The sequence below is a fragment of the Thunnus albacares genome, chromosome 17 (assembly GCF_914725855.1).
Source record: "Thunnus albacares chromosome 17, fThuAlb1.1, whole genome shotgun sequence".
Classification (NCBI taxonomy): Eukaryota; Metazoa; Chordata; class Actinopteri; order Scombriformes; family Scombridae; genus Thunnus; species Thunnus albacares.
Window position 1 is genome coordinate 11,003,052 of NC_058122.1, and position 25,961 is coordinate 11,029,012.

Sequence of the window (25,961 nt, forward strand, 5' to 3'; positions counted from 1 at the left end):
TGTGTGTGTGTGTGGATTCTGGGTTGCACATGATGTGTTTCTGAACAAGGTAACGAGAGAAAGAGGGAGTGCAAGGTCATGGGTCTATGACTACAGCTGCAAAAAGATTCATGAAGTGTATGCAGTTTAACAAAAAAAAACGTGTTTGAGCCAACAGTCACTGAACACAGCATTTTTCTCCACTACTTGCAGAGCAACTGTGATCATATTTATATTTTACATGTCTGCTCTCCATTTTTTAGAGAGCCTTTCATTAATATTGGCTACTTTTCTTTGCTGAAAGAGAAGGCTGTCTGTCATATTTAAACACATGACTTGACAGTGCTCTCTTTTTTATATGATCTCCTTTGATCACAAAACATTTACATTTTGTACATATTAGATATTTATGATTTTATTTATTTGCAAGTAATTTGGTTTTGGTTGCAATATCCATTTTGTGGCCACATATATGTCTCAATAACACAGTTAGACATTTCACATGTAACTGAAAATGTAGCCTGTAGCTCAGACTAAATTTCTCAATTAATCATTACAGTTTTTGATAAATTCACAGATAACCTTTAATGCTATACACATATATATATATATGTATTTAAAAATCTAATCAAGTGTACGCTGCAGAGCTGGAAGGTTTCCAAATGTGTGTTGTTGCTTTCTTGGCACAAAGATGTATATCACATGTTTTGGCTGTACAACTATAAACTATACACAGTCAAAATGAGAGAAGAAAAGAGAGAAAAATCAGATCTTATTACATCCCTAAATCAGATCTTTTCACAATATGTATCCACCACTTCATCTTATTGTGGGGACAAAAATCAGCTAGGGGACTCACTTCCCATATGAGGACAAGATTTGGTCCTCACAAGGTTAACCATTTATTTTTAGGACATGATTTTAGGGTTAAGTTTTTCATTATAACCAGGCTAAGGTTGATGTTAGGGTCAGATATGTAGCAGATAAGGATAAACCTTCAGGGAATGTAAAGTCAATACATTATCCTCACAAGTATAGTATTACAAATTTAGTCTACAGAACTGTATTCATGTATTAATGAAGATATTTTACAGTATACCAGAGCTGGTCCTTTTCACAAACTGCCTCATATTTTTCAGATCTGCACATCCACACCTCTTCTCCTGGGCTGTTTTTTTTTTTTTACTGTGGTGTAGCTCTAAAGAACTGCTGAAGTTTGACAAAGCAATACTCTAATGAAAATAGACACGCTTGATTGCGTTTTCCTCTAGCAAAGTGTTACCTTGATCCCAACTAAACACAGCTCTCTGAAGCCATGCTGTACTTTGTCATAGCAGACAACAAACTGAAATCACCTGTCTTTCCTGTTTCTTTTTTGTAACAGGAGGCTCTTTTGTAACTGCTCTAGTCTGGTTTTAGTTATTTTTTTCTGGCAGCAGATTCTTGATATCAAGACTGATCGAACCAAGCTGGTTCATTGCACAGAATAAGGGCACAGTATCTCTACAGCACTGACATGTTCATTCATTCACATAAGTGCCCTGTGTTTAACTGGAAATGTATAATGAAGCCTCATTGTAAAAAAAAACATGTCCATCACTTATGGTAACTGTAATATACTCATTATTATTCCCAAAAAAATGTCTGGTAAGACAGCTTACAATGCAAGAGAGAAGAACACCGAATGCAAAAGGCGCTATTGTAGCACTCTTGAATTCAACATTTATGTGGTAAGTGCTTGGATGGCACCATGATGGAGACAGATTCAGCTCAAATAATGCTTGAAAGCAACCATCCCTCTGTATCTGTCAAAGACATGTGGTTAAATAAACGTGCTGCGTCTCTCGCATAATATGTGTGTTTTCGTGTGAGAGTCAGAACGAACCGTGCAAATAAATTGGGTGGCTCCCCGTTGCGAGGCATCGCTGCTTGGTAGCGTTGAATTCTGTGTTGTAAGGTTGAATAGCCCTGCCGGCGTCTCACTGAGAGCACTGACATGCTTCACAATGCAATTGGGCCCTTTCACTCTTCCTACTTTCAACTATCACTCTCGTCGTGTCTCCCTCTCAACTATACCCGTTTCATACTCGCTCATATCTTCAGAGTAACGGGAGAAATTGCATACAGCAGCTATGAAAAGTAAGGCGGTCCCATCAAAATTAATTACTCACCTGATCGGTTGTTAGCATCTTGGTGCATTAAAAGTATTTCAGTTCATTAGTAATTTTTGTTGGTCCTTTTCTGGGTAACGATATACCATTACTTTAAAATGTTAAAATCTCTGTCATCACAACAATTTTCACAAATATTTTTTTAGTGTCTTCAATCTTCTGCAAGACTACATTCATCTGTGCAGCCTCAATAACACTGGAGGAAAAATACTGACAATTTTTTCAACTGCACAGACACTGCAGCCCTGGTTAAATTGCTTCACCTACAACTTCTGCTGGACCTGTACTATATATTTGCCTGATCATCTAACAGAAACATTACTATCTTTATACAATAAAGAAACAGTTCCAGTCATACTGTAACACTTTACAAACTGCAGTCTGTGTTTCATTGGACTGAAGTTAAGCTCAGCAAGCTTTTAGATGTACACTACCTTATTTGAGATATTGTTCAAGCACACAACACATAAGCTTTACCTGCTGTGTTTCACTTTTGCAGAAATATTTTCCCTTTTACAGTTGTGCGATGGTTATTCAAACTCTCCTAGGGAGTGACATTTGCTTTTGCTTTTATATTTCTGTCTTTTATCTCTTCTCTCTTCTTCTGTGGGGATTACAGTGATTGTTTGTATGCCACTGTGCACGTTGCTGGGCTGTTTATGATGCTAAAAGCACATCTGACCTGTGTGTGTAGGTTTCTGGGGGTCCCTCCAGGAAGAGGAAGCTGCCCACTGACAGGACCTCTGCCTTTTGACCTCATCTACACTGACTACCACGGCCTGCAGCAGATGAAGCAGCACATGGGTCTGTCGCTGAGGAAGCACAAGTCAGTACTTTGCTCTCTCTCTCTGTCTTGTCAATAAACTGTCACTCTACAGTAAGTGATGTGCTTGTTTATTGCATACATTTTTATCACTAATTGCCTTTCTGCTGAAATACTTGACTATTGGCTTATTGACAGGCTAGGGTTACCGGCTGGTGGACACTGGGCAACTTTTCACTGTGCATCAGCAAAAGTCTCTGTTTGGGGGGGGGGGGGGGACTTTCAGGCTTTGAGGTTTATGTCACTTCCTTTTTCTCAGGGTTACAAACTCTGCTTTTTTATATGCTTCACATTTTAAGCAGACAGGGCTAGTTGGTTGGCAGCACTGTAGCAGTCACAGTGTACAAGCAAATCCTTTTTTGTCATATCCAAACAGAAAAAAACAAAGCAAACCAATTTTAATGCAAACTACAACTCTGGGTGGAAAAGATATTTATGAAAAAGGAAAAGAGTGGAAGAAAACAAAGGTTTTACTTATAGCAGTGTGAAAATAATGATCATGCAAAGGATGGCTTTCTAGGGTGCAATTCAGTTAGCTGATAATGTGTAGCTGCAATACAGTTTGTTTTCATTCCATATTTTACTGTCAGTGTTGAAGAGGAGAAGGGTGCTACACCCATTAAAAAATTGACACACACATTTCACAATAATTCATCTTGGTTCTCCTGCATTTTGAACTCTCTAAAGTGAGGCACGGCAGCAGTAAAAGCCTCCACTGATTCCAATCAGCATCAGTCCAACGTCAGCTGATCGACCAACACTCCTCAACTGTCACTGAGTGACAGACCAATACTTTAATTCCCTCCTCAGCCCTGACACTGATTAGAGATGCAGGGCACTGGTAAATCTTCTCAGATTGGATTACATCAATTGATTTTTGACTTCCCATTGTGAACATTCACTGCTGATAAAGTGCTGATGTCATTTTCTTTGTCTTCTCTCAGGCTGTTTATTGTGAATTAAACACATATTTTCTCCCTCTCTTCTTCTTTTTAGATTTTTTTTGGCATTTTTGCCTTTATTTGACAGTGATTAGTAAAGAGACAAACAGGAAACAAAGCAGGGAGATGGAATAACATGCAACAAAGGTCCCTGGCTGGAATTGAACAAGGGATGTTGCAGTTATGTGGCATGCACAGCAACCATTTGGCTATTGGGGTGCTCCCACATATTTTCTCTCTGTTAACATATTTAACTTTAATTTCCCCTTTTGAAGTATCGGCTTAACATTATCAGAGAGAATTCTAAGCATTTTTCAGTCAATCCAGAGAAATTTGCTCATGGCAAGATAGTTACAGTATCTCCTAAAAATGCGTTCAGCATTCCAAGATGTGGTCGAATCAAATTCAGTTTAGATCCGTCCAGGCCAACTATGATTCGTTCCAGCTGAGAGCCCCGTGGTGGCTGTGAAACAAGGCTGTGATTTAAGCCTCAGTCGTCTCACCTTGAGGCCCGTGTACTGTGTGCTCAGTGAGGGGAGTACTGGCAGGGGACATGGATATCCATCACCACCGACAGCTTTACAAACCAAACCTCTTGACACTGTTGTACTTAAATGAGCTCTTATAACTCAAAATGAGTATACGTTCTTAGTTTTAACGTTGCTGCTTATAGAATGTCCCTTACTGTTTGATTTGGATGTACCTCTGTCATTTATGTTGCTGGTCTGTTCTAATTGCGCTGTGAAAGATAATGGGATCATTCTTTCTTGTTTTTGCTGTTTGTCTCACTCATCAGTGTATTATGTAAAAGCAAGAGACAACTTTGTTCTAATTTTAGCTCAGCCTATTTTCTATTTTGTCCCAGGTGCCACATCCGAGTGATTGACACTTTCGGCACTGAGCCTGCGTACAACCACGAGGAGTACGCCACTCTACACGGCTACAGAACCAACTGGGGCTACTGGAACCTTCACGGCCAGCAGTACATGACCATGTTCCGTATGTGGACTTTTTCATTTCATCCCTCCGACGGAGATTTCCTTTTTGCTCTTACTGAGGTTGAGGATGTACATCTGCTCACAGGAGAAGATTGAATTAAATGTCTGCATGAATTCTGACAGATGATTATATATCTAGAACATGAAGTGTTTTGATGCGTGTGCATGGACATGTGTACATATGTGTTTATGTGACTGAAAGTGCAAGCAGATTGCGTGAGGTTATATGCCGTCCTCAGACTGTCACAGGCGAGGCTTTGGGCAACAAACAGACCGGGGAACTCATTCAGAACAGCTGTGGCTGCACAGATGCCTAAAACCGCCTACTGTGGCCAAGCACCAGTAGCCATACACACTTTAGCTCATGCACACACACACACACACAGAAATGTACAAAAACACACAAATTCACAGCACCTTTGGTGAAATTGTAAGCAGAAGAAACTTCAGCTGTTTGCGTATGCCTCCAATTAATTCCTCAACAATGGACTGCCCCACTGTTTCTGAAATACTGTTATCATAAGCCTGACACTGAAAGATGTCAGCTTTCATTTCAGGTTAGAAAATTGACTGAAAATACTGCTTCTCTCTGCTTCCCACTTGACATCTCCCTGCTGTTGTGGATTTTCATCGTGTGCGCTACCATTCATAGTGCTGTATTGTGTGCTGAAAGCTGTAAGCTGTGGCATATTTTAGGTAAAATCCAAACTCTCTGCGTGTTAAAACTACAGCAAAGATGATCGAGCAGAAAGCATTGCTTTTGCTGAATTGTTTCACCTCATTGCTAGTTTGCAATGAAAGTCAGCCGACCAGGTAAAGTGAGTGCAAATACACTGTACTGTTTATTGAACTGATTATTGAGCTCAACTTCAGTAAGTGCACCATTTCTACTGTTTCGTACACATGAATAGTATAATATATTATTTAAAAAACGATAAATTTCAGCTTAACAGAATACCCACAATGCACACAGCTCTTTCAGTTTAATCACTTTTTTTTTTTTTTTTTTTTTTTGAGACATGAAATTTGACTTGAAATGTTGTATTGCCAATCGCTTTGTTTGTCCTTGGCAGCCCACACCCCAGACAACTCTTTTATGGGTTTTGTGGCAGAGGAGCTGAATGAGACGGAGAGACTGAACATTCAGAGGAACAAGGTTAACAATATGGCTGTTGTGTACGGCAAAGAAGCCAGCATGTGGAAGGTCAGTATCACACAGTAACATAATTAGCACATTTTCCTTTCTAATCTGTGAGAAGAGGAAATGATTTCACTCTGTGTGAATACATAACATTTTGGTATTATGTTTTTGTGGAAGTGGAAGATTTTTTTCTATAGCTATAGCTATATACATTATATATATTGATGCTGCAGAGATGCAGCTCAGCAACACTTCACAACATTTCACTGTGAAACACTCACTAGATGTTACATTTCCTGCAAACAAGTGACTTCTAGAAGAATCTGGCCTTAAGTGTGATGATTGAGGAACAATTGTTTTTGTTTAGAGCAAATTTTCCCTCCGAGCCACTGGCAAGGTTTCTCGCTCCTACTGTAACTTTGAAGTGTGCTGCAGCCTCCCCCAAGCTTTGGTTCACATGAATCCGACTGCAGCTTTGTTCCTGCATTTCCGTAGTATTGCCCATTTCTCAGAACAACTTGAGTCGCAGTGTAACATTTGTGAGTCTGAAGATTGCTGTGTAAACGTCAATAGTGTTGGGGTCTCTCCAGACAGTGAATACCCCTTCGTTGAGAGCGGGCTCTTCTTCCACCCGCAGTTTTGAGATAAACATGTGAGATTTTTGACAGCTCAACACTCGTAAATTACTAATATTTCGTATCATTTTCTCTCCACTGTCTCTCTACTCCCATCCCTCCTCCTCATACTTCTGCTCTCACCCTGTACTATTTTGTCTTCATTCTCCTATGATGCATCATTGATGGATCCACTCAGCTTCAAGTAAGTGCACCTGCTTCTCACTGACATTATCGACTGATCAAAACTCACACCAAGATTATTCCTGACTTTCTGTTTCCAAAAAAATATTTTCCATTTCAGTTATGTGGGCATGAATTTATACCTAACAGCCTAACTTTTAAATATCAGTTCTGGAAAGAAATATTTTAAAATATAATAAGACTTACAGACTTGTATGTAATAATATGTCACAAGATCTAGATCTGTTAATAAAAAACACAAACCTCTTATGTAATGTAATATAGAGGAAGATAATATAAAATGTTTACAACAAATTTCAAATGAATGAATGAATGGAGTTTATTTTTCACTGGTTATAGTCCCTTTTCTCCATGAAGAATGAAGCTTACAAAACTTCTACAGCCGTCTTTTAAGTCTGCAGTGCCTGTGTGTTTGATTCTTAAAAGATAGATTTTGAATATCGCTTTAAGTAAAAGAAAGTGTGATTTCATCTCAGTGTCGCTCAGAAACAGTATAATGGCACAAGATGAAAAAAGAGGAGTAACGCTCAGATGACGTTTATAAATGATTTATGCCTTGAAGACAGAACTTCGGTAAATAATTCATAACATTCCCCAAGAGACACTTTTTGAGAGAAACTAATTCAGTTTTACCTCAGAAGCTATACATTCATTTCAGTCTTTCATGTTCCATTAAAACTCCACGTTTACTATACGTGAAAAGTCTGGGTTTGTTCCTGAATCAGGATTCATCTAAAATCCCACTGACATTTGTAAATTACTAAAAATCCTGCCTTGGAGCATAGCCTTTCTCTGTTGTGTAATTTACTCCACATGTTTTAATAAGGACAATAATTAATAAATATTTAATTTCATTGTTTTTAGCAACAGTTTGCCAACAAACGTTTGTGGATTAAAATTCACAGCTTGACAAAAGAGACAAGCCCACTGGAGAGACGAGGGGCCGCTGTTAGTTCAGACATAGACAGATATGGAAGAAACCAAAGTAAGGTCGTGAAAGTTTCAACTTCTTAAAGCAAGTGCTATCATGGATGCTACTGGGTTGTAGCATGCAGGAAGTGAACTGCAGGAGCACATTGTATCTTATTTCTGAATGTGGGATTGCACTGAGTTACAGAAGGCAGGACGTGACATCATGTTTTCCACTTTCTGTGGAAGAAGAATTATCTTACACTGTTAACCAGTAGGTGTTTCATTCTATTAACCACACTATATAGACTATATAGACACTTCCTGTTTTCCAGTCCCTAAGGGCTATATAGTTCCTTATCCCAAGGGAAAGGAAGGAGTACTGCGTACTGTAAGTCACTAGTGGCTTATTGTAAAATATGCAACAGCTTCCCTGCTTATTTGTTATCCCCACACATTGAAATATATAAATGGAAATTTATAAATTTATTAGCAAAATCACCACTAAAATCATGTCAAACGTCCTTTTTAGTTACATGTTCCTTTTATAGAAACTATAATTCACAAATTTGAATCAGTGTTCAAGGCTTAATATCTAAAATACCAAATTAATTATCCAAACATCATGAATTGTATGGGAATCATATCATATCCGCTGTGAGGAAACCTATATATATATATATATATATATATATATATATATATATATACATCTATACAGAACAGCAGACCTTCATTTTTCAACATACAGTATAAATGTCAATATGCATTTAAAGCATTCTTTTAAATGCATACATATTAAATTAAATTCTCATGAAGGCTCATTGTAAAGACTTCTAATTCTGTTTCTCGGAGCGTCTTTGATGTTTACATTTCTTGGCGCTGCTGCAACAGCCGTGTTCATCTCTGCACGCCCAGACAGAAAGGAAGTTGGAGGACGCAGAGGCTGATGTGTTGACAGAAGTGTTGTATTTCTTGTTTTGACTGGTCTCTTAGTGGCCAGTGTTGTCACATCTTCCGTCACTGATGCATTTTTCTTCTGCCCCTTCATATCTGCCTCTTTGCGGAACGCCTCCCTCATCCTCTGGATTTTTGTCCTTTCTTGGTTGTAGGCTTTCCTCAGCTTTTCCATGTCTTCCTTTTCCATCTCAAACGCTTCTGTCCTCACACATGATGTGTTTCTCTGCTTCAAAGGCCTTCCTCCTCTTATGTTTTGCCTTGAGTTCTTTATTGAATGCTTTTCTTTCTTTTTCAATGTTCTCTTTCTCTAGTTGGAAAGCATCTCTCATTTTCTGAATGCCTATCTTTTCCTTAATGTAGGCCTTCTTCATCATCGCCATCTCCTCCTTTTCCACCTTGAACGCCTCTTTGTCATCACTCATGGCGTCATTTTCAGCATTGAAGGCCGCTTCATAACCTGCATCCTAACTTCTCTGTTGAAGGTTTCTCTTTCTTTTTTCATGTTCTCCTTCTCCAACAGGAAAGCCTCTCTTATCCTCTGGATATTTGACTTCTCTTGAATGTAGGTGTTCCTCGTCCTTTTCATATCTTCCTTTTCTACTTTGAAGGCCTTTCTGTCCTCAGACATGGCATCTTTTTCAGCATCATGTTTTGCCTTAACTTTATTGAAGGCTCTTCTTTCTTTTGCCATAGCCTCCTTCTCTACCCAGAAAGCCTCCCTCATCCTCTGGATGTCTGTTTTTTCTTTATTGTAGGCTTTCCTCATCGTAGCCATCTCTATCTTTTCAATCTGGAAGACCTTCCTTGCTTCACACATTGAACATTTTTCAGCATTAAAAGCCTTCCTCTTATTTAATTGTGCTGTGAACTCTTTCTGGATGGATTTTCTTTCTTCATTCATGTTTTCCTTCTCCAACTGAAAATCCTTCCTCATTTCAGCACACTCTCTTTGAAAGGCCTCTCTCTCTCCTCTCGTTCTTTCTCTTTCTTTCTCCAGCTCTTCTCTCATCCTGTTGATAAGTGCCTCTTTACACGCAAGTTTCTCCCATGCCTCATCTACAGAGGGTTTTTTGGCTTCTGCCTCCATTTGTTGCTGGAGCACAGAGCGTGCATGGAGATTTATCTGGAAGCCCACAGATACAGCATGCACTTGATATGTAGTGATAAACATGTAGAGAAAGTGTAGCTTTTCCAACTGAAAGTGGATCTTGATAACTCTGTACCTGATGAAGAGTTCATTTGGGATGGAAAAGTTTTACTTTTTCTAAATGTGATATAGGACACATTTTTTCAAAGGAGCATTCAGTCTTTGGGAGGCAGAAATTATTGTACAATTTATTTTCAGACAAGAAAGATGGTTGTATATCTTGGAGTGACCTTTAAATGCTGGAAACACAACAGAATATACAGTGCAGTGGAGTAATTTCATTTCATTTAACCATGTCAGAGAGAATGAGCTTTAACCATGAGATAAGTGTTTTAACAAACCAACTTAAAACTTCCTGGAAGCATGTGACATTGATGTGACTACTGTTTCTCAGATGTTTCTCATCTCTCAAAGACATGGAGAGTGTCTGTCAATAAACATTATCTTACAATTAGACTAATAAGGTACTTACCACCAAGAGAGGTGGGTCTGGTAAAAGTTCCGTCAAGGACATTTCAAATGCTTGTTGCAGATGCAATGGATGCTTTTCTTGTCAACATGCGAACATGTCCAGTAGTCAGGGCTCTGTGTAATGAAATGACTTCTAAGATCACCACAGTTCTCTTCAGCCAGTTCCGTTATGATGTGTAGAGTTCTAAATTCTACGTACGCATCACAGTGCAGGTCTAATGAGCTCTAGTTAATACAAGACAGAGCTCCATACAAAGTCAACTTAAATCAAATAAACTTTAAAACTACGCATTTAAGCAACATAATACTTTCTTGTTTACATTCATACAATAATAAAATACATTCAGACCAGCAAACATTAAGTCCCTTTTCTAAATTAACATAACATGGCCGTTTACAGTTTCATCCCCTCTTCACATTCTTCACTAGTAAAACTACTAAAAATATATTCAAGTGGCTGTTTGGAGCATTTTTGTCCATCTCAGACTGTAAGCTTTAACTCTGCTTTCACATGTCTCAGTTGTTCTTTAAAAGGCTTAGCTCACTATCCATTAGATCCAGCTGAATTTCATCAGCTTCAGCTGTAGTTTGTGTGTTTCATCTGTGGTTTTTCATCAAATCTTAATGGTATCTCTCAACTCTCAATCAGCTCTGAGCCATGTGTGAGCTCTTTTGTGCATGAACTAAAATTTGAAATGACACACAGCTGCCCGAGAAACATTTAGTAGCCAAGTGCCCAATTACTTTTGAAACATTGCAATTTGGGCACTATGTGTTTAAAGGGCTATATCTCCTACACAGCTCTTTCTATATTCATGTAAACCCACACCCACACAACCCCAAATTAAAGCTGACACTTCTGATTACTGACATTTCTTTCATGTCCATTTGTGTCCATTTCTTTGGCTTTCCTTGGCTAATGTGAAAATAAAGAACTTGGTGTTTATTTTCACAGCCGAAGAAATCCCTTTCCCTTAGGATGGTATTTGATTTTGGAGATATTTGGTTGGTAGTTAAAGTTTAAGTATAAAGCAGAATGATCAAGTTTTTATATTAGTATTTGTATTTTAAATATTCATATTTGTATGTTTTTATCACGAGATTTTTGATTATTTTCTTGTGTGTAGCTGCAATATTTAATTGTAAGAATTGTAAGATGAAGTGTGCTTGACTTGAAGTAGTAAAGAGCTAAAACATAAAAAACCTGAACCTGAAATGAACAGAAAGCCTACAGTAGAGTACTGGATAATTACTGATGATATTAGTGGTAACAACAGCAGAGTCAGCTCATTAGATCAACTTAAGTTTGCCTCATTACCATCAACCAATACTTTTGCTCGGAGGAGAGGTACTCTTGCCCTGGGGTGTACATTCCACTGGGGACTGGGGAGGACATGTACCCCCCTTTTCAAAATCCTGTTTGTATCTACCCCATTTTCAAAATCCTTTTATTATCATTTTTTTAAACTGCAAAAATCATGTTTAATATGCTACTGTTTGGCCAGCCCTCAGATTCTGGCTGAGAATGTGAATTAAGCTTTTGATTGTAAGGCCCTGATATATTCCAAACAATTGCCACAGACGAGTAGCGGACATGGACCGCCTATCTAGGTGGTTCTATAGTACATTTTGGCGTCTGTGGACGTGGATGTGTTCCACACATGCGCACTTGAAAAATTGCTCACTGAATGAGCAAGCAGCTGTTCATGAAAATGAAACGACAACAGCAGCAGTCAAATTTAATGTCTTTCTTTGGAGAGGGGATGAAAAGAAAGAAAGGAAATATGATTTGGTTGATTAGAAGGCTATTAAGTAATTTAGCCCTGAATAATCATATTTTCTTTAGACCTGTTGATGTAAGGCTAACATTGACTGAGCCAACATCAATACACTCTTGCTAGGTAACATAGTTACTATTACTAATGTTGGCTGACAAGCAAAATAGTCACCAGCCCTTCAAATATTTCACATATTTGAGGAGGCTGAAGACCTGGCTAAGAAGCACAATGGCTCAAATTCTAAACAGTGTAGCAGGACTTTATCCTTGCGATTGAGTACAGGTTCTTTCAAGTGAGGAGAAAAGAAAGGACAGTATAGAAGGATGGATCAAAGGAATTCGGATAAATAGAGAGATGGGGTTGAAGGAAAAGATAAAGGAGGAGAATAAAGAAATGCGCTTCATATTAAAAGTTTGATTAATTGACTGTCTTTAATCTTAAAAGGTAATTGTTAAGTATGGATACATAAAGGTATGAAGTTCTTGAAGGATCATTAAAAAGGGGATTACAAAAGGCATGTATTTTGAGTTACACTATGAGAAGGTAGAACCAAAGCCTATCGAATCTCAAGTATTATCAATACTCATCTATTGATAGTGCCACAATAATTTAACATAGATTTGTCAGTCCTGTTCTTCTATATATATATATATATATATATATATATATATATATATATATATATATACATCCATATATATATATCCATAATTGAATAACTCAAAATGTGAAGTTCAGTAAAGTTATGGGTTAAACAATACGGAAAGACAAGACAATACAGTAAAACAGCTTTTTCATATTCAGTACTATCCTGGCAGAACTCAGCATAATGACCAACTTAATTACTTCCCGCCTAACCCCTAAATATATGTTGAAATGCAGGACTCCCTGTTATATCCCCCACTCCTCCCTGTCAAACCATAGTTATGCCCTTGCTGTTGTCCTTCCCAACACCTTCAAGTATTCCTGCTCTGCCCTTTCTAGAGTGGTCATACAGTATGTAATACTGATGTATCTGTTCAATTCATTAACTGGCCACTGCAGTGAGAAGTGCTTTATAATGTATAAAGTAAATACAGTGCAACTTAAAACAAGAAAAAGCAAAAGCATAGCTGGCTCAGATTGCCTCAGATTTACTGTCTGACATTAATGCAGTCACTTCAAAACTAAATCATCATAGAAATGCTGCATTTGCTGCTGCATGCACAATTAGCAGCATTCGTCAGATTAAATACAGGTCTGGCAATCTGTACTTTGATCTGTGAATTTTCAAAGCAACATAAGACATCGAACAGAGCGAAGGAGATGACAGAATGTGCCCAAAACAAGTCAAGAGGAACAGCCTCAAAAAACAACGCATGCTATACATAAAGTGCAGCAACCAGAGGCTAAAACTGATCAATATGAATATAGTTGTCATACTGAATAGGGGATTTAAAGAATTATACCAAGAAGAATGGAAATGAGGATGTTCCACTTTTTGTAGCAGTGTTTCCACTGGTTATTATGTTAAAATTCCCCTTTACAGAGTGCTCAAGTCATTTTGCCTTCCTCCTGTATGTCTCAAAAGGGTAAGGAAAAGTTCCTGGCCATCTTGCATCGCTACATGGAGATCCACGGGACGGTGTACTATGAGACACAGCGTCCCCCAGAGGTGCCTGCCTTTGTCAAGAACCACGGTCTGCTGCCTCAGCAGGAACTGCAGCAGCTCCTCAGAAAGGCCAAGGTGACAAATTTTACTGAGGCTTTTTATTTAAGATGTATACTGATGTGATATAGACTTACTATCTCCTCCTCCTCCTCCTGCCTTTCATTTTCCTGTCAAGCTGTTCATTGGATTTGGCTTCCCATACGAAGGTCCCGCCCCTCTGGAGGCCATAGCCAATGGCTGCATCTTCTTGCAACCCAAGTTCAATCCCCCTCACAGTTCCCTTAATCATGAGTTCTTCAGAGGGAAGCCCACCTCCAGAAAGGTAGATGCACTTGTCACTATCTTATCAGTGAGCATGATGAGCACTCTCAGTAGTATATGTGATGGTTAAAGGATAAAGTTGACAATTTTCTATATTTTTCTTATTGTCAACAAATCTCATGTGCAGAGCCAAAACAAAAATGAACTCATCCTACTTACAAGTATTGTGTGTGTATCCAAAGCCTGATATATGGTATTCCTCTTTGCCATAGACCTCCATTGTCCAAAAACTGTTAAAAACAAGTCAGTGATCCACAACATTGCACTGGGTGACATGTTCCTTCACCCCAAAGAGTATGGTTATTGTAGTTTGTTTAGAAACATCTCCAAAGGCTCCTGAAAGTAGTTCCTTGTTCAATAGACAAACGCGGTTCTATTTACAGAGCATTGCTAGCTTGTTGTGCTACATATCACAACCTCTTGACTTTAACAGTGGTGTCTTACTTACTTACTTACATAACCATAATCATAGTCTCTGGGATGAAAGAACATGTCACCCAGTGCAATGGTGTGACTCATTGACGTGTTTGTAATAGTTTTTGCATAACAACAGTTGTCTATAGCACAGAGGAATATATCGTACTTACTACACACAATACTTGTAAGTTGATCAATTCATTGTTGGTTTGAGATTTGTTGACAAGAAAAATATAGAAAATCACCATCCAAATCCTTTAGCGACATTGTTACATAATACAGTCATTCAATAGCTGACCATCTGTTCACATATGCACACACTTTCAAATGTTTATCTACAATTCATACTATACATAGTATAAATAAAAATGCCACACCTATACAACTGTGTGATCTCCAACTGTTTGGTTGAACGGTTATTATTGTGATTGTGAAAATATCTCTTTCATTCCTTGTCAGGTGTCCTCTCAACATCCCTATGCAGAGCAGTACATTGGCAGGCCGCATGTCATCACTATCGACTTCAATAACTCCGAAGAGTTTGATGCAACCATCCGTGAGATCATGGCAATCAATGTATGTTGATTTTTTGGGGGTGTTTTCCATCCATACCCACTACTGCTCATTCAACAAAATAATGGTCCTCCAATATTGTTCTACCACAGTATATATTACAATACTGCACAATAGTGCAGGTGAGAGCATAATTTGCTCTAGCACACTTCATATTCTGGTTTGACCCACTTTTGAAGCCCTCAGCCTTTAATAGAGCTCTTGATCACGGCATCCGACATTACAGCAAAATGCTTAGCTGGCTCCCTCTCCGCTCTCCGCTCTACGCTCTACGCACCGCTAATTGCTAGAGATATTGAGTGGCTCAGTATGTAAACTGTGCCCACACCTGGGTTTACATGGCAGCTTTCCAGAGGTCTGCCCCACAGGCATTAAGCATTGTCCGCAGCAGATCATATTAATCAATCATGCTGTGCTCAATCTGCCACCAGAACAGCACCGCGCTACAGCTAAGCCAAGCCTCTCGCAGTGCCAAGATGCATGTGTACCTCTACCTGCCAGGTGTGTTAAATAGACCTTGTGTTTCCTGCTGATAGAGGAAAAATGAAGTACCCGTTATGGCACTGTAAATGCTTAAAAAGTGGATCCTGAGGGAAGGAAAAACAACACTAATCACACAGACAGACTGACTTACATGTAAAAGATGAATTGGAACTAAGACCAGCTTTATTTTCCATCATTTTGACAAGCATGTGTGCCTAAACAGACAAAATGGAAAATAGTGCATGTCATTTGTCATTTGTAGTTGTGCTAAGAAGGTGGGGCACTAGCTGACCTGGCTAGTTGTGTGAAACTGGTACTTACCGAGACACAGAGCTAGTGCCTAATGAGAATTCAAAAAGACAGACCATGGTCTGAAATGTTAAACAAGTATAGAATGTGTGTTTTAAGAATATCCTGTGTTTTGATCATAGTATTTAAGCTTATGTAGTTTCGTTATATGTAGACTGCAGCTACGTATAACAAAACCTTGTAACCTTGTAAAAATACAGCGTTGTTGTGAAATCACTTCACAAATCATTTCACATCATTTTTAAAAGACAGACACGCTGCTTTTGTAATTATAGACTTTAACAGTAAAATGAAATTTCAGTGTATTAACACAGTCTTGTAAAAATACAGTACATTGTACAGTACCAGTCAAAATTTTTGTTTTGACTGGTACCGTATGTAAATGTACTTTTTTTTTTTTTTTTTTTTTTTTTTTTACAGTGTGCAGCACAATTGATAGGCTGGCTACTAGCACACAGTGACACTATTTATATGTATTCACAGCTGGCTCAGCACATAATTTTCTTTACTCAACATGTCTTTGGATAAGGTTTGTTCGTACTGCTGCTGTTAATATTGTTGATTTTGAGCTCAATAGCTGCCTGCCAGCCTGAAACACTGTTGCCTCCGATTTTATTGGCGCCATGGCAACAGTGCATGATGGAAATAAAGAAACAGGCAGCTGATAAAGAAGCACACCTGCCCGATCTTACTCACCACCTGAGCTTGTGAGCCTTTTTTTTGGTGGATGTGGCTGCTCCCAACTCGCCCCAGGAATGTGGATGAGATTGCATTTCATTTTATGTCATCAATGATGGCATGAAATAATAAATGTCGCTCACATCTTTTTGTGGCCAAGCAATGCCATTAGTTTATGTATATAAATTGCATTGTCATTTAAAAAAATGTTTTCCACTGCTGAATTCAAATCACCCTCTATGAAGAATTTTCTCTCTCTCTCTCTTTCTCTCTCTCTCTCTTGCATTCTATTATCCAAAGATGCCCAAAAGGCAAATTGCATTGTGGAATAGCTGATGAAGTGCCAGATACATTTCATTAAACTCGGATGAAATAAAGTAATAAGAGAGTGCTAAAAGGAACACAACACTAAAAGGAACCATTTATCAATTTAAAAGCCTGAATGCTTTAGTACCCTGATAGTAAACAATGAGATCTCACTTTAATACCATGGGAGACACTCAGAAGATATTCTCCACCAGGGATCCACCATACAAACCAACTGAAGACATGCTAGCCTTCATAATTATTGATGTTGTCAAACTACAATAGGCTTTAAAATGCAGTAATTAATATAAATCTCTAAAGACATCAACCTGCACAAGTGTATCTTTCTGTCACTGTCTGCATAAAGTGCTAGAAAGAAGGGGAAAAGCTATTGATTGATTATCTCAGTGAATTTTAATCCATTATCTGCCATCAAAAGTCAGACATTGAGTGACAGAGACACTTATAACTGGACCCAAAGGACCCAGAATGCACAAAAACACCAGCCTCCTAAGAGTGGGTTGACCTGTGGTCCACTGTCAGTTTAATCCATTGTTTGACATATTGATGTAGTCGTCACTAAAAATAATGAAATCAATTTTCAAAGCTGTCACCTGTGATGTATTAGGTCATTGATTTTAATGTGGAGCTTGTGGCATGATATAAGCTTCTCACAATTACGCTAATGAATGTGTCAGCTTTGATTAACTATCAGATGCTCAGATGCTGTAATTACAATGGCTTGGTTCTGTAGACACACACACACACACACACACACACACACTCCCCCACTGTTTCTTCATCTGTTTGCACATCTGTGTGTGCAGGTGGAGCCATTCTTGCCCTATGAGTACACCTGTGAGGGGATGCTTGAAAGAGTTCATGCTTACATCCAGAACCAGGTGAGTCTCAAAACTCAACCAAATCAGCAGGCAAAGATGCTTTTGGGGTTGTAATACTATAATAGACAGTCCAATAATAATTGGATGCGGTATCTGTTGAAGCATATGTTGCCTGTCAACTTGTGTTAATAATAATTTTAGGGTTGAATGTTCAAGGTTCATTTTAATTGTCATACAATGCGAGATTGCACAATAAAATGCAGTTGTAGCTCCCTGCACACTACACGCATAGACAAAGTATTTACAAATATTAAAATAATTTAAATTAGAGTAGAATTAAACAATGCATTTGGCAATAAAGTAGAACAAAGTACAGAAAGTAGCACTAAAGAAGAAATTAAAAAGGAAAAACAAGATCATGTATACGAAGAATATACAGTTAGATATATGGTAAATGGACTGCATTTATATAGAGCTTTTTTAGTCTACTGACCACTCAAAGCACTTTACAACACATGTCAACATTCACCCATTCACACACACAGTCATACACTGATAGCAGAGGCTGCCATGCAAGGTGCCAACCTGCTCATTGGGAGCAATACAATGCTTTACAATGTTTCTAATACTCACTCACCCATTCACACACACACAATTTGGGGTTTAGTGTCTTGCCCAAGGACCCTTTGACATTTGGACTGGACAAGCCGGGGATCACACCACCAACCTTCTGATTCGTCTGATTATTCCTTAATTCCCTTTTGAAGTATTCCTTGCACATGTAGTTTGCAACCAATACAAGCTAACATAGTTGCATGCTACAAATGTAAACAACTAAATTACAAGCAGTAAATGGGAACTGTGTATTTTAGCTACGTTATGGCCATTGATTGTAAAAAATAATGGACGTAGCCACCATGACGTCACCCATTGGTTTGTTGACTCCCGTTTTGAAGCCTCAAGTTTGCCATTTTAACCATCGCCATGTTGGATTTTTGGAGCCAGAAGTGATGAGAAGTGACCATATTTGGACGAGAGGGTGGAGCTGACCCTGACACTAGCTGCTAGCTTGGTTAGCACAGTGCATTTACAATCTATGGTCAACTGTAATAATGCAAATGCCAATGCTAATTTTTGCTATCGAAAAACATTAAAAAGGAACCATTAAAAGGAAATGTACTTACCGCAAAAACTTTTAGTACAACCTAATCCTGAATAAGACTTTTTTAGGCGACCAAAATGTTACAATTAACTTTCATGGACTGAAAACGCACTGAAAAAGCGACGGCTATGGCTACACCTATACTTTGTGAATCTGGGGTTACGCCATGTTTACGTTACCTAACCAATGTCGTCACCGTGGTAGCAACTTGTCAATCACAACTAAGCCACGCCCTAAAGCATACCCTGCTTTATCATCAAATTTAGATTAAATGGGAACATAATTTACAAAATGAACATCATGCTGTATTGAAGAAGACTTGAAACTCGCCATTGGGACTATAAACTCATTAGGAAAGTGTTTACTGAGGTAATAAATCAAGTGAAAAGTAGGGTAATTTTCTCATAGATACTAATAATACTAACAGACTTCTTTTTGGAGCCAGTGGAGGCGCCCCCTGATGGCCATTAGAGAGAATGCAGGTTTAAGGCACTTCTGCATTAGTGTCACTTTTTAGATCCAGAAATACCTGCTTGGTTCTGGCCTATTTTGGGGAAAACACAAGTGTCTGGAATATACTGAGTATACAGAAGGGCAGCAGAGTGGATTACACAACAGCAGTGGTTTGAAGAGTTTCTTTGGTTTGAGTGTTTTTTTGGGTCGCTGTAGTAGAGGAAGCTGCACATTTTTCAGAGCCATCTTTGAAGCCTTCAGGTGTTGAGCAACAAGTATTCACTTATATAATTTGTGACTGATGAAACTGCAGTTTCGCCAGAGATTATTTGAGCTTTTTAAAACTATTAGTTCTCTCAGATTTCTGGCACATATCATAGTTTATAGCTGCTAAATGCAACTAATTTGCATTCAATATAATTTGAATGTGGTTTTTGTGGTGCAACTGGTTGGACACCCGGGTCGCTCCTGGCTCTCCTACAATACAAGGACGGAATATGAATGGGGGAAGGAAGCATAATATTTAAGGACTAGGATATTCACCTCTGCTCATCAGGTTAGTCCATCCTGAGTTGTCTCAGCTTCTTTGTTGACAGGAGAGGGGAATTAATTGGCTGCTCTCTGAAGCCTGAACTGATTTGGAGGAGCTTGCTGTTGCTTTTTCTATCCTTGTTCGTGAGAGCAACAACACCAAAACCATTTTCTTAAGTGTTTCTGAAGCCTTTTTAGTTATTTGTCAGTTGTCCATCTCTTAGAACAGATACATTTCTTCTACAAACAGTATGTGTCATACTATGAATTGAATGTGTCGACTGATACAGTGGTGGTGACTGTGTTCATTTCCATGTGTGTTTGGAGCAATTTAAACAAAGTTTTTCACATGTTCAATTCAATTGATATGCTGAAATTCCATTTAAGGAGTTCCCTTTCTGGGGTTTCTTATTTGCACAGCCACAACATTTATTCCTCAGCTACACTGCCTGGGTCAGCTATTAAATCCCTCGCAGATGCCAGCTGCAAGCTTAATAGACTAACACGGTGATTAATTTTTCTCAGTGATGCTCCTCGAGGACAGTGATGAAAGTTCATACATAAAAATGGGCTTGTTATCCAACACTTTACACACATCAAAATGGGAATTAAACAGTAATCAAAATATGTTGTTATTATGTCCGGTATAAGCAGATTTCCTACTTCCAAACAGAATAAAACACCCATTTATATACTGTACCGTATTTACAGATGTTGTCGTCCTCTGGCGCATCTATCATGTTGTGACAGTCGGTATAGTGTCTGGCGGCGGCAGGTTTAGGAAATGTGTTAGCCTCTGCTCTGCTCTGACACTATCTTTCCCTCACTGTCAGAAATGCGCACACACACACACGCACACACACCACACACTACACACTCAGTGTGCCTTGACTGACTGTGACTGCCCATCTGGCGTGTACAAGGTCAGACTCCCAATCAGACTCCTCTCCTTTTCTTTTCTTTCTCTCCACTTTTCTAACCTCCTCTTTCCCCATTTCAGACTTTTCCAATTTTATTTCTAACTTCTCAAGTCAGACGCTCGTTTTTCTACTCGCTCTGACTATATCTCTCATCCTCGTTATCTCCCACCATGGCTTCTTCTCGTCTCCGTCCACGGTGACCCCTCATATTACATATAGGTTACAATATCCTCTTATGGCAGCTCAGTCTCTTCTCCTGAAAGCTTAGACTGTATGATTGTGTGATCACACATGCAGCAGTGCACAAATATGCATTTCACACCTTTAGATATCTGTTTTGTTTAATTGTATCCCTATAATTATGGAGAAAACATTCATCTGAAAAACTACTTGATATTTCTTATTTAAGGAAAGAACCTGGTGGAGTTTATTCCTACATATAAAGAGGAAAGAGGCTAACTATAAGGAGGAGAGTAATTATTTTTTATTATTAAAAGACATTAGTGAGTGAGGACAGTTTCTTCTAAGGGTTCATGGGGTTCTTAGATGTAAATGAAGACTGCATTCCCTTGCAGCATGAGATTTTGGTAAGACAAGTTTGTGTGTGTTTCTATGATTGATTTAACATTTCTGAGTCTGTTGGAACAAGCAGTGATATTAAATAACTTAGTCCAAGTGGGGTAATGCCAGGACTCAGTAAATAAAGCCAGAAATATGATTCACTGGCGCTGGAAACCGGGTTATGTTTACATGAAAGGAAAATTGCAGATTTTCAAACCCTGTGTCTTTTTTAATAGTTTTAGCTGTTAGTGTTATTAATTTTGACACAAAATTTAATTGCTGAGATCTGGGGATGCAACAATATCAATACAGTAGAGTGGAGTACAGATGGGCAATCCCCATATCTCAGCAACTAAGTTGTTGAGTAAAATATTATCAAATCAACAAAAATAGAAATAAGACCCTGGTTTGTTTCAAATTTTCTTTTATGTCCTCTATGAGTAGGATTGTAAAATTTCTGACTTGAGTCTGGGGCTGACTGTCTCGTTTTTCCATAAACACAAACTTATGCAATCAGAATCATTTGAAAATTGCTATAATCACATAAAGATTTAACACATACACACGATTTTAATCTGTCTCAAGAGGGTCTGTGTTTGAATACATGTACCATCTCAACAATCACAGTGACTGCAAGGAAGAATAAAACCTAAGAAGTCAGGGAATTCAAGCTGTAGATTTAAATCCAAATACATGCACATTTATACATAAGCTGTTTGGTTGAGTAAAAATAATATAATTACAAATGGTAGCGTCTCGACACACCTCACCTCTTTCCATACCCCCTTATATTTTTGATGAGCGGTGTGTGTTATGCGCGTGCGTGTGTGTGTGTGTGTGTGTGTGTGTGTGTGTGTGTTTGGATCACGGATGTTTCTGTTTAGGAGTGGAAGGACGAGAGAGATGGCGAGATCGGAAGCCTAGTTATTGCCTGTGGGCACTATGAGCCTGTTTAATAAACGGGTCTGGAGGCCAGAGGGACATGTCAGAGAAATGTTATTACCTAGGTCTTATGAATAGCCCCAGCTGGAGGGGGAATCTAATCAGAGCTCTCACCAGAGCATAATTCTGCATCGAAGCCTCATTTGTTATTGGGTGGCATAACTGCATTCATATCATTTCCTGGAAGATTGATGAGTACTTGTCAGCTCTGATAAGCACCTTTATATTGTAATAGTTTTTTATTATTTCCTGTGTCAGCTATCCAGAAGTTATATGTGTTGCTCGGCTAAATGTGTCATTTGTCACTGCTCTGTTGTGGAGCATACAGGTACTGTTTATTTTAACTGACAGGTCAAAGTGTTTGCAATATAACACAGAAAGTATTGCTGTTCAGGGTCATTTCATCTTTGCACCTGCAGGACTTTTGTTCTCCTGAAGCTCCGTTTCCTCCGGTGAACTCCTCTAGGATTTGGCTGAGCAGCCCTCCCAGCCCTTTCATCCTCCTGCCCAACTCCAGCATCCTAAGCTGGGCCCCCAATGCCACCTCCTACACATCCTGGCCTCCCCTTAGTGCACTGCGGCTTTTGGCTTCGCTGGAGGGCCAGTCATGTGTGAAGGCATGCCAGAATGCCGGACTAATCTGCGAACCAGCCCTGTATCGTTTCATCAACATTAAGGAGGCCTTCAGCGCGTAAGATGTCTGTTTGGATCATTTATAAAATGACTGTGCACAAAGTTTGGCCCTGCACATTTTTAGCTTTTCATATGGCAGAATAACACTGCATTATAGCAACATTGTCACTCTGTTACATAATGTAACAGAATTGTAAGGTATGAGTTTTTTTATGAGAAGAGTCTCCTTTAACTAAACACGAGCACTTGAGTGATTACAGTAAACATAATAAAGAAATTAGTACTCCTCTATTTTCCAGCCACACAGCATTGTCTAGAGGAGATGATGCATCTCAAGAATATTAATCCTACAAACAATAAACTTGACTAACTTTCTCTCCACACAGTGTCACGCCTCATTCGCACTTGTAGGTTTCAAAATTATGCAGCAGCACAAAGCACAGAAGAAGACACTAGCTCACCCTTTCCCTCTTTTATTCCCCTTCACTCCTGAGGTCCTAGAGGCAACACTGTAACATTAATATTAAATATATTAGTGGAATAATCACTCATGCCCTCTGGCGTTCCTGCTAACATTAATATTAAATATAATTAATACCCTTTAAACTTGAAAAATAAATTAATAGGAATACTGGATTGGTATAATTATTCCAAGATATTTATTGATATATTATAAACTTAGTCCTCCTCTTCTGTCTTTGCTTCCAAGGCTGGAATTCCAGTGTGAGGGAGTGGAGTCAGAGATGAACCACCTCTTCCCTGCCTTCTCAGCTGAACATGCTGAATGTGCCCTGCAGCAGGACCCGCTGCTGTTCAGCTGTGCCGGCTCCAGCGCCAAATACCAGCGTCTTTGCCCCTGTAGAGACTATCGTAACGGCCAGGTGGCACTGTGCAAAGACTGCCTATGACCGTAGGACAGCCCCTGGATGGACGACGGAGCAAAATCCAGGCTATCCCAGGAGACTCTCTTTGATGAGGAGAGTCTATAGTAAAACCTCTCTGACCTGGGACTCAGTGCCATTGTGCAAAATCCTTCACATCATGCCAAAGTAGGTAAGGTGGTAATACCTCTCAGGGAACTGCATGATTGTACTTTGAATCTGGTGTGTTTGAAGCCTCATTTTAAAGGTTTACATGGCTGCATTAGGACCACAGTCGTTACACAAGTGTAAATGAAATGTATCATTTATTGGATCAGTTAGATTAGTAAAGAAGTCATGAGTAATCAAGCCTCATGCCTCAGTTTCACAAGTGTTTACCCAGTGTTGTGTGAATTCCTACAGTATCATAGTGGAGTTTGGACATTTGTACTAGATGCACCCAAAGCCATTTACACCATGTTGAGATGTACTATTTTACATGTCCTGTAACGAATATATTTGTATATAAGTGTTGTTTAATAAAATACAGGGAAAAAAAAGAAGGATGTTGCCATCATTTATAACAGGACATGGGTGGAAATTATTATAATTCATTGCCTTTTATAAAGTAGGACTCAATTAAATTAGGAGATATCATCAATCTTTCATGGTCAATTTCACACAGGCAAGTGTGGGGAAATATTCTAATTACTTCTTTCAGTCTGTGATTTATATGCAAATACTTCTGGCTCAGACTCATTAGTTTATAAAGCAGTCTTTGGATACAAGATCACAATAGTGTTTGGGTTGCCAGAGGTATTTTTTGACTCGCCCTTAGCTCTAACTGAAGAAGATGTTTGTTTGTATATAATACAATATTCCACAGCAGCATTTATACTCCAGAGTCCAGGCCTCACAGAAACCCACATTGTGTCATCTTTTCTAGATAAAAATATACATCCTTTTAACAGCAGAACTATTGGCGAAAATTACAGAGGCAGACATGAACCTCCTATAAAGAGACAATAAGAGATGAGCTGCAGTATTACAGCAACTGATGGGTGTATGTATGTGTGGCAGCGGCACATAGAATCAGAGCTTCCTCAACTTGCCAAATCACAATATTATTTTGGTGTATCACTCATGAATAAGGTGCCATAATATTGTTGTACTTGTAATTACAAAATATCATCAGCAAAATATAATTGAGGTATTGAAAGTATGCAGAAAAATGACCCCCGTGACTGTTGTGGGTTTTTAATACTGATATATCAGCATATAAGCAGCATTTTACTGTTGTAGCCGCTCAAGGTAAAGCTACTTTTAACTCCTTTATAATTAAGTTCCCGAGCAAGGGATTGGACCCCCCCTTGGGGTCGCAAGATAGATCTGAGGAGTTGTGAGATGAGTACTGGGGTTGGCAAGAGGAAAAAACAAAAGTTCAGACACACAAAGTTATATGTTTTTTTTTAACTTAAAACTTTGCTGTTTTTTTTATGAAATATTGCTTTTTGAAACTGTTATTTGGAAGAAACCATCTGAGAAGTTCTGAGGGGAAATCTTTCTTTATTGCATCTGCTAACAACTCATAGACATCTGATATGTGTCACGAAGCCACGAGTGCTTTTGTGTGTTTTTAAAGGGGGCCACAGCCAAAAAGGTTGGAAATAACTGTATAAATCTTTAATAATACAATTTATAATTTTAATGTGAAATCTTAATCTGAAAAGTATCTAAGAACTACTGTTTAGCTGTCTAATATCTATCTAGTGGAGTAAAACAAATCTCAGTATTTCCCATTGATTGTATGAATCAAGATGAAGTATAAAGCAGCATTAAAGTAAAGTACCTCAGAATTGTACAATTCTTGAGTAAATGTTCTGCAGTGTGGTGCCCACCCATTATCAAGTGTCACATAATGAAAGGCAAACTGAAAAAAGCAAATTTTGATTTTCTACCGTATTATCTTTAAATATTTTGCTAACATACCTAAGAAGGTAAAGATTCAATGTTGCTCCTGTTGTCCACTCTGCTTGTACAGTCTTTGCTTTCTGAATTTCAATTTTGCTACGTGTTCTTCTTGTTGTTGTGTGTTCTTCAGGCAGCAGGACTTATGGTAGACAGTAACAGACAGTACAATGATGAAAGATATTTTGTTCAATAATGAATTTCCCAAAAAAACA

The 25,961-nt window shown here is 38.6% G+C and overlaps 2 protein-coding genes across 4 annotated transcripts in view; one reads left to right on the top strand and one right to left on the bottom strand.

The window, feature by feature from the left end:
* Nucleotides 1-24,322, top strand: part of LOC122967748 (alpha-1,6-mannosylglycoprotein 6-beta-N-acetylglucosaminyltransferase B) — a 63,583-nt gene extending 39,261 nt beyond the window's left edge. For both annotated transcript variants that reach the window (XM_044332540.1, XM_044332542.1), the window contains 10 exons: nt 2,845-2,976; nt 4,780-4,913; nt 5,986-6,116; nt 6,867-6,872; nt 13,707-13,862; nt 13,963-14,109; nt 14,985-15,101; nt 17,702-17,776; nt 22,705-22,976; nt 23,628-24,322. In XM_044332540.1, the coding sequence (XP_044188475.1) occupies nt 2,845-2,976; nt 4,780-4,913; nt 5,986-6,116; nt 6,867-6,872; nt 13,707-13,862; nt 13,963-14,109; nt 14,985-15,101; nt 17,702-17,776; nt 22,705-22,976; nt 23,628-23,826 (1,369 nt within the window). In that variant the 3' untranslated portion in view covers nt 23,827-24,322. The remainder of the gene's footprint in view (nt 1-2,844; nt 2,977-4,779; nt 4,914-5,985; nt 6,117-6,866; nt 6,873-13,706; nt 13,863-13,962; nt 14,110-14,984; nt 15,102-17,701; nt 17,777-22,704; nt 22,977-23,627) is intronic.
* On the bottom strand, nt 8,513-10,488 carry LOC122967749 (protein CROWDED NUCLEI 4-like). Of its 2 annotated transcripts, none has more exons than XM_044332544.1 (2): nt 10,360-10,488; nt 8,513-9,863 (listed from the first exon to the last, which is right to left on the bottom strand). In XM_044332544.1, the coding sequence occupies exons 1-2, from the start codon at nt 10,399-10,401 to the stop codon at nt 9,159-9,161; spliced, it is 747 nt and encodes a 248-aa protein (XP_044188479.1). In that variant the 5' UTR covers nt 10,402-10,488; the 3' UTR covers nt 8,513-9,158. The 2 variants fall into 2 exon arrangements, with proteins under 2 accessions (XP_044188479.1, XP_044188478.1); XM_044332543.1 differs by having other exon boundaries at nt 8,513-9,963.
* Nucleotides 24,323-25,961: the final 1,639 nt, after the last annotated feature.

What these genes read in the sequence shown, in the direction of transcription:
- LOC122967749 (XM_044332543.1), bottom strand. Translation starts at nt 9,911, where the DNA reads ATGTTTATCACTACATATCAAGTGCATGCTGTATCTGTGGGCTTCCAG.